We start from the raw sequence: 9,408 nt of genomic DNA, 5'->3' as shown, positions 1-9,408 counted from the left end.
TGCAGAGCACTGGACGCTTAGTACAGTCTCTTTCTCTCTCTCTCCCCCCCTTTCCGGCCTGGGGCTGGTGGGGGAAACCGACAGAGAGAGAGAATGTGAGAGAGAGAGTGTGTGTGTGTGTATGTCTGTTTGTTTCAGTCGTTCAATCGTTTTTATTGAACGCCTACTCTGTGCAGAGCACTGGACGCTTAGTCCAGTGCCAAGCTCTTAGTCCAGTGCTCTGCACACCGTAAACGCTCAATAAATACGACTGAATGAATGAATTGGACTAAGCGCTTGGGAAGTACATATGGGCAACAGATAGAGACGGTCCCTACCCAACAACGGGCTCACAGTCTAGAAGATTCATTCAGTCCTATTTATTGAACCCTTACTGTGTGCAGAGCATTCATTCACTCATTCAGTCGTATTTATTGAGCGCTTACTGTGTGCAGAGCACTGTACTGAGCGCTTGGGAAGTACAAGTTGGCAACATATAGAGCACTGGACTAAGCGCTTGGGAAGTACAAATGGGCAACAGATAGAGATAATACCTACCCAACAACGGGCTCAACAGTCTAGAAGATTCATTCAATCGTATTTATTGAGCGCTTACTGTATGCAGAGCACTGGACTAGGTGCTTGGAAAGTCCAAATCGGCAACAGAGACGGTCCCTACCCAACAACGGACTCACAGTCTAGAAGGGGGAGACAGACAACAAAACAAGTAGATAGGTGTTAATACAGTGTGGCTTAGTGGAGAGAGCGTGGGTTTGGGAGTCAGAGGTCGTGAGTTCTAATTCTGACCCTGCCACTTATCAGCCGTGTGACTTTGGACAAGTAACTTAACTTCTCTGTGCCTTAGTTCCCTCATCTGTATAATGGGGAAGAAGACTGTGAGCCTCACATGGGGTAACCTGATAACCTTGTGTCTACCCCAGCACTTAGAACAGTGCTTGGCACATAGTAAGCGCTTAACAAATACCAACATTAATTAATTAATACCATCAGAATAAATAGAATTATAAATATATGTACATCATTAATGAAATAAATAGAATAATGAATATGCATAAATATATACCAGTGCTGTGGGGCGGGGAAGGGGGTAGGGCAGAGTGCAGGACCTGGTGATAAAGGAGGTTCACAGCACTTAGCCCTCCCTCGGCCCATCCGCCAAGCTAGCTCTCTTCCTCCCTTCAAGGCCCTGCTGAGAGCTCACCTCCTCCAGGAGGCCTTCCCAGACTGAGTCCCTTCCCTCCTCTTCCCCTGGTCCCCCCCTCCATCCCCCCCCCGTCTTACCTCCTTCCCTTCCCCACAGCACCTGTATATATGTATATATGTTTGTACATATTTATCACTCTATTTATTTATTTATTTGTACATATCTATTCTATTTATTTTATTTTGTTAGTATGGTTTTGTTCTCTCTCTCCCCCTTTTAGACTGTGAGCCCACTGTTGGGTAGGGACTGTCTCTATATGTTGCCAATTTGTACTTCCCAAGCGCTTAGTACAGTGCTCTGCACATAGTAAGCGCTCAATAAATACGATTGATGATGATGATGATATCGGTAATTTATTGATGCTAATGTCTGTCTCCCTCTGTAGCCTGTAAGTTCGTTGTGGGTTCCCAGACGGAGCCCCTTCCTTCCTCTCTCCCTCTCCATCCCCCCATCTTACCTCCCTCCCTTCCCCACAGCACCTGTATATATGTATATATGTTTGTACATATTTTTTTACTCTATTTATTTATTTATCTAATTTATTTGTACATATCTATTCTATTTATTTTATTTTGTTAGTATGTTTGGTTTTGTTCTCTGTCTCCCCCTTCTAGACTGTGAGCCCACTGTTGGGTAGGGACTGTCTCTATATGTTGCCAATTGGTACGTCCCAAGCGCTTAGTACAGTGCTCTGCACATAGTAAGCGCTCAATAAATACGATTGATGATGATGATGATATCGGTAATTTATTGATGCTAATGTCTGTCTCCCTCTGTAGCCTGTAAGTTCGTTGTGGGTGGGGACTGTGTTTATTAGTATATTATCCTCTCACAGCACTTATGTCCATATCGGTGATTTATTGATGCTAATGCCTGTCCCCCTCTGTAGCCTGTAAGTTCATTGTGGGTGGGGACTGTGTTTATTAGTATATTGTCCTCTCCCAAACGCTTAGTACAGTGCTTTTGCACCCAGGAAGCGCTCAATTGAATGAGGTCCCTTCTCCCAGAACCCTGGGCACCCAGGCCCAAGCTCTCCCTCAAAGCAAGGAATTTCCTCCCCACAGAAACCACGAGAAGAAACGTTATTCATCGCCCTGTGTGGATGGCACCGAGTCCCCGCTCCCAAGTCGGCCACGGATCCGGTGCCTCTGAGGGCCGGGCAGCTGGAGGAAATCTCTGACCCGGCAGGTAATGGGGAGGGTCCTGGGGGACCATCAGGATTTACTAGGGCCAGGAACCCGGCCTTGGTTTGGGGCATTTGAGGAACCAGAGGCAACTGGAAGAGAGAAGAGAATCAATCAATCAATCAATCAATCGTATTTATTCATCATCATCAGCATCATCAATCGTATTTATTGAGCGCTTACTATGTGCAGAGCACTGTACTAAGCACTTGGGAAGTACAAATTGGCAACATATAGAGACAGTCCCTACCCAACAGTGGGCTCACAGTCTAAAAGGGGGAGACAGAACAAAACCAAACATACTAACAAAATAAAATAAATAGAATAGATATGTACAAATAAAATAAATAAATAAATAGAGTAAAAAAAAAAACAAAAAAAACAGAGACAGAGAACAAAACAAAACATATTAACAGAATGAAATAAATAGAATAGATATGTACAAGTAAAATAAATAAATAGAGTAATAAATCCGTACAAACATATACGGATGTGACAAACATGTACACAGCATCTATACAGGTGCTGTGGGGAAGGGAAGGAGGTATGGCGGGGGGGATGAAGAGGGGGAGGAGGGGGAGAGGAAGGAGGGGGCTCAGTCTGGGAAGGCCTCCTATATATACATATATACAGGTGCTGTGGGGAGGAGAAGGAGGTAAGGCGGGGGGATTCATTCATTCATTCAATCGTATTTATTGAGCGCCTACTGTGTGCGGAGCACTGGACTAAGCATGTGGAAAGTACAGTTTGGCAACAGACAGACAATCCCTGCCCAGAACGGGCTCACAGTTTAGAAGGCAGGGGAGACAGACAACAAAACAAGTAGACAGATTACCAACTTGTACTTCCCAAGTGCTTAGTACAGTGCTCTGCACACAGTAAGCGCTCAATAAATACGATTGATGATGATGATGGCCTTCTGACTCTCAGGCCTGGGCTGTAAGGCCACACTGCTTCTGTGACCCACTAGCCACAGTAATAATAATAATAATAATGATGGCATTTATTAAGCGCTTACTATGTGCAAAGCACTGTCCCAAGCGCTAGGGAGGTTACAAGGTGAAGCAGCAGGGCCTAGTAGACAGAGCACGGGTCTGGGATTCAGGGGACCCGGGTTCATTCATTCCAACATATTTATCAAGTGCTTATTGCATGCAGAGCACTGTAATAATAATGATGGCATTTATTAAGCGCTTACGATGTGCAGAGCACTGTACTAAGCACTTGGGAGACTACACTATAACAACACACACATTCAAGGCCCTGCTGAGAGCTCACCTCCTCCAAGAGGCCTTCCCAGACTGAGCCCCTTCCTTCCTCTCCCCCTCGTCCCCCTCTCCATCCCCCCTTCTTCCCCCCTTCCCTTCCCCACAGCACCTGTATATATGTATATATGTTTGTACAGATTTATTACTTTATTTATTTATTTATTTATTTCTACATATCTATTCTATTTTATTTTGTTAGTATGTTTGGTTTTGTTCTCTGTCTCCCCCTTTTAGACTGTGAGCCCACTGTTGGTTAGGGACTGTCTCTATATGTTGCCAATTTGTGCTTCCCAAGCGCTTAGTACAGTGCTCTGCACATAGTAAGCGCTCAATAAATGCGATCGATTGATTGATTGATTGATTGATTCTCTGCCCACACCACACTGGGGAAGCAGCGTGGCTCAGTGGGAAGAGCACGGACTTTGGAGTCAGAGGTCAGGGGTTCAATCAATCAATCAATCAATTGTATTAATTGAGCACTTACTGTGTGCAGAGCACTGTACTAAGCGCTTGGGAAGTACAGGTTGGCAACATATAGAGACAGTCCCTACCCAACAGTGGGCTCACAGTCTAGAATGCCGGCTCCGCCAATTGTCAGCTGTGTGACTTTGGGCAAGTCACTTCACTTCTCTGGGCCTCAGTTACCTCATCTGTACAATGGGGATTAAGACTGTGAGCCCCCCGTGGGACAACCTGATCACCTTGTAACCTCCCCAGCGTTCAGAACAGTGTCTTGCACATAGTAAGCGCTTAATAAATGCCATCGTCATCATTATTATTATTATTACAATTTAGAGGGGGAGGATGGCATTAATAGAAATAAATAAATGACAGATACGGACAAAAGTGCTCCAATCCCAGCTCCATCCCTTGCCTGCTGTGTCGCCCCGAGCAAGTGTCCTAGCTTCTCTGGGCCTCGGTTTACTCATGCAGGAAACAAGTGCGGTTAGAGAAGCGACTGTAGTGGTTGTCCACACTACAGAGGGCCGCTCGAGGAGCTTGAGAACGGACAGTAAATGAGGCGGTCCTAATCCACAAGGAGCTTCTAGGCTAATGGGGTTGATGTGGAATGGTGGGCAAGGAATGCATCTACGTGTACTTCCCAAGCACTTAGTACAGTGCTCTGCACACAGTAAGCGCTCAATAAATACGATTGATTGATTGATCGATCTCCAACTCTTGCATTGTACTCTTCCAAGTGCTTAGTTCAGTGTTCGGCCCACAGTAAGCGCTTAGTAAACACCGTTGATTGAATGAAGGGGAAACTGTGGGCCTTCCACCTTAATAATAATAATAATTGTATTTATTAAGTGCTTCCTATGGGCCAGGCGCTGGGGTTGGATACAAGATGATCGGCCCAAACCCAGTTCCTGCAATCATGCTCCCCACCTTCAAAGCCTTACTGAAGGTACGCCTCCTCCTAGAGGCCTTCCCTGACTAGGCCGTCACGGACTCTTCTCCCATTTCCTTCTGTGTCACCCTTGCACTTGGATTTTTCACCCTACATTCACCCATCCCTCAGCCCCACAACACATGTCCATATCCGTAATTTATTTATTTTTAATGTCCATCTCCCCCTCCAGACTGCGAGCTCATTGGGGTCAGGGAACGTGTCTACCGACTCTGTGACATTGAACTTTCCGAAACATTTAGTACAGTGCTCTGTACACGGTAAGCAGTCAATAAATACGAGTGATGGGCCTCACAGTCTAAGGAGGAGGAGAATCCTTAGCTTGCGGATGAGGTCTGTCCTGTTCTCGCCCGTCCCGCCGTCGACCCCCGGCCCACGTCCTCCCCCTGGCCTGGAATTCCCTCCCTCCGCACATCCGCCAAGCTAGCTCTCTTCCTCCTTTCAAAGCCCTACTGAGAGCTCACTTCCTCCAGGAGGCCTTCCCAGACTGAGCCCCCTCCTCCCCCTCCCCATTCCCCCCAGCTTACCTCCTTCCCCTCCCCACAGCACCTGTATATATGTACATATATTTGTATGTATTTATTACTCTGTTTTATTTTGTTAATATGTTTTGTTCTGTTCTCTGTCTCCCCCTTCTAGACTGTGAGCCCGCTGTTGGGTAGGGACCGTCTCTATATGTTGCCAACTTGTACTTCCCAAGCGCTTAGTACAGTGCTCTGCACACAGTAAGTGCTCAGTAAATATAAATGAATGAATGAATGAAGATGAGGAAACTGAGGCCCAGAGAAATTCAGTGACTTGCCCAGGGAAACACAGATGGCAAGTGGCGGAGCCACCCCTTAATCCAGGACTCCTGAGCCCCAGGCCCTACCCACTAATAATAATAATTGTGATAATATTGTGATATCTGTTAAGCACTTATTAAGCACTTATTATGAGCCAGGCACTGTGATCAGCGTGGCTAAGTGGAAAGAGCCTGGGCTTTGGAGTCAGAGGTCATGGGTTCGAATCCTGGCTCCACCACATGTCTGCTGTGTGACCTTGGGCAAGTCACTTCACTTCTCTGAGCCTCAGTTACCTCATCTATAAAATGGGGATTGACTGTGAGCCCCACATGGGACAACCTGATCACATTATATCCCCCCAGCGCTTAGAACAGTGCTCTGCACATAGTAAGAGCATAACAAATGCCATCATTATTATTATTATTACTAAGTACTGGGGTGGATACAAGCAAATCGGGTTGGACAGTCCCTGTCCCATATGGGCTCACACTCTCAATCCCCATTTTCCAGATGAGGTAACTGAGGCATAGAGAAGTGAAGTGACTTACCCAAGGTCCCACAGCAGACAAGTGGCACAGCTGGGATTAGAACCCATGACCTTCTGTTTCCCAGGCCCGGGCTCTTTCCACTACACCACGCCGCTAGGCCACACTTCAATCCAGGAGACCAGTTTCCCCATTTCCCACCCTGAGACGCGGCGAGCACTCATTAAATATGAGTGCTTCCTCCCTCACTGAAGGGAGGAAGCACTCTCTTCCTCCCTTCAAGGCCCTACTGAGAGCTCACCTCCTCCAGGAGGCCTTCCCACACTGAGCCCCTTCCTTCCTCTCCCCCTCGTCCCCCTCTCCATCCCCCCATCTTACCTCCTTCCCTTCCCCACAGCACCTGTATATATGTATATATGTTTGTACATATTTATTACTCTATTTATTTATTTTACTTGTACATATCTATTCTGTTTATTTTATTCTGTTAGTATGTTTGGTTTTGTTCTCTGTCTCCCCCTTTTAGACTGTGAGCCCACTGTTGGGTAGGGACTGTCTCTATATGTTGCCAATTTGTACTTCCCAAGCGCTTAGTACAGTGCTCTGCACACAGTAAGCGCTCAGTAAATACGATTGATGATGATGATGATGATGATTTATTTATTTTAAATGTACCTATCTATTCTATTTATTTTATTTTGTTAGTATGTTTGGTTTTGTTCTCTGTCTCCCCCTTTTAGACTGTGAGCCCACTGTTGGGTAGGGACTGTCTCTAGATGTTGCCAACTTGGACTTCCCAAGCGCTTAGTACAGTGCTCTGCACACAGTAATCACTCAATAAATACGATTGATGATGATGATGTTGGGTAGGGACTGTCTCTCTATGTTGCCAACTTGGACTTCCCAAGCGCTTAGTACAGCGCTCTGCACACAGTAAGCGCTCAATAAATACGATTGATTGATTGATTGATTGATTGATTAACCTCCTGCCCCGCTGTGGCCAGGTTCGCACCTGGCGGTGGTCGTGGCCTACAACGCGGACCTGCTGCGGGCCGCGGCTGAGGACCAGGCCGAGCTTGACCAGCTGATCCGCCTGGCGATGCGCTACGTGGAGGAGCGGTTCCAACTGACCCTGGGCCCCTCGTACCCGCGGGCCCCGTTTCCACGGTGGGGAAGCCCTCGGAGGCTGGAAGAGAGTCTGATGGGCGTCCGGGAAGGCGTCACCCAAGCAAAGGACAGAGGTGAGAGGTTGGCGGGCGGGCGGACAGAAATGGCCACTTGACCAGACTTCTGGGAGCATCTCGATAGGGTCTGGAGGGAGACCGGGGGCTTGGGAACGGACCCAAGCCTCCCCCTTCTCCCCCCCGCCTTTTTATTTTTTTGAACGGTGTTTGTTAAGTGCTTACTACGTACCAGGCCCTATGCCAACCGCTGGGGTTGATGCAAGCTAATCAATCAATCGTATTTATTGAGCATTTACTTCCAAAGGGAAGCAGCAGCATCGTCATCATCATCAATCGTATTTATTGAGCGCTTACTGTGTGCAGAGCACTCTACTAAGCGCTTGGGAAGTACAAGTTGGCAACATAGAGAGACGGTCCCTACCCAACAGTGGGCTCACAGTCTAAAAGGGGGGCTCACAGTCTATAAGGGGGGATGGCATAGTGGGCCTGGGAGCCCGGCTCTGCCACCTACTAAGAATAATGATGGTATTTGTTAAGCGCTAACTATGTGCAAAGCACTGTTCTAAGCACTGGGGAGGTTACAAGGCGATCAGGTTGTCCCAAGGGGGGCTCACGGTCTTCATCCCCATTTTACAGACGAGGTAACTGAGGCCCAGAGAAGTGAAGTGACTTGCCCGAAGTCACACAGCCGACAATTGGCGGCGCTGGGATTTGAACCTATGACCTCTGACTCCAAAGCCTGTGCCTTTCCACTGAGCCAATCAATCAATCAATCGTATTTATTGAGCATTTACTGTGGGCAGAGCACTGTACTAAGCGCCATGCTGCTTCTCACTTGTTTTCCGTGTGGCCTTGGGCAAGTCACTTCACTTCTCTGTGCCTCAGTCACCTCATCTGTAAAACTTATTCATTCATTCAATCGTATTTACCAAGCGCTCACTGTGTGCAGATGGGAATTAAGACTGAGCCCAACATGGGCCAGGGACTGTGTCCCACCTGATTAGCTCGTATCTACCCCAGCGCTTAGAACAAGTGCTTCTTCAGAGCAGTATTTATTAATTAATTTATTTATTATTTAAATTTATTTATTATTAAATTTAAATTGATTAAATTTTATTATATTAATATTAAATATAAATTTAATATACATATATTAAATATTATTAAACTTATTTATTTAATATTTATTTATTCATTTATTTATTTATTAAGCGCTTACTAAGGCACTGTTCTAAGCACTGTGAGCACACGGGCTCACAGTCTTAGAAAATCATATCAGAGTTGGTAGGCGGAATAATAATAATAATGATAGTATTTATTAAGCGCTTACTGTGTGCCAAGCACTGTTCTAAGTGCTGGGATAAATGCAAGGTTATCAGGTTGTCCCACTTTGGGGCTCACAGTCCCCATTTTACAGATGAGGTAACTGAGGCACAGAGAAGTGAAGTGACTTGCCCAAAGGGATCTCTGCCCAGAGGGAACTGGCAGGCTACAGGGGGAGAAAGATGAAAATGGATTATGGCTAAGGGGACTAGTAGAAGCGGCGTGGCTTAGTGGAAAGAGCACGGGCTTGGGAGTCAAAGGTGGTGAGTTCTAATCCCATTTCTGCCACTTGTCAGCCGGGTGACTTTGGGCAAGTCACAACTTCTGTATGCCTCAGTTACCTCATCTGTAAAATGGGGATTAAGACTGTGAGCCCCACGTGGGACAAGCTGATTACCTTGTATCTCCCCCAGTGCTTAGAACAGTGCTTGGCACATAGTAAGTGCTTAACAAATACCATTATCATTATTAGTAGAGTATAAGGATGTGTGCATAAGTGCTTTGGGGCTGGGGTGGAAGTGCAAAGTCCTTAAGGGGTACACAGCCAAGGCACCGTCGATGCAG

The 9,408-nt window shown here is 46.5% G+C and overlaps 1 protein-coding gene across 4 annotated transcripts in view; it reads left to right on the top strand.

Moving 5' to 3' along the window:
• The window catches only part of PIH1D2 (PIH1 domain containing 2), a 16,662-nt gene that overhangs the window by 3,008 nt on the left and 4,246 nt on the right, over positions 1 to 9,408 (top strand). For all 4 annotated transcript variants that reach the window (XM_038753732.1, XM_038753733.1, XM_038753735.1 and 1 more), the window contains exons 2-3: positions 2,269 to 2,392; positions 7,342 to 7,578. In XM_038753732.1, coding sequence (XP_038609660.1) covers positions 2,269 to 2,392; positions 7,342 to 7,578 — 361 coding nt within the window. The remainder of the gene's footprint in view (positions 1 to 2,268; positions 2,393 to 7,341; positions 7,579 to 9,408) is intronic.

This window comes from Tachyglossus aculeatus, chromosome 11, assembly GCF_015852505.1.
Source record: "Tachyglossus aculeatus isolate mTacAcu1 chromosome 11, mTacAcu1.pri, whole genome shotgun sequence".
NCBI classification, from domain to species: Eukaryota; Metazoa; Chordata; class Mammalia; order Monotremata; family Tachyglossidae; genus Tachyglossus; species Tachyglossus aculeatus.
Note: the sequence above shows the minus strand (reverse complement) of the source record. Positions and strands in the feature narration are given on the sequence as shown.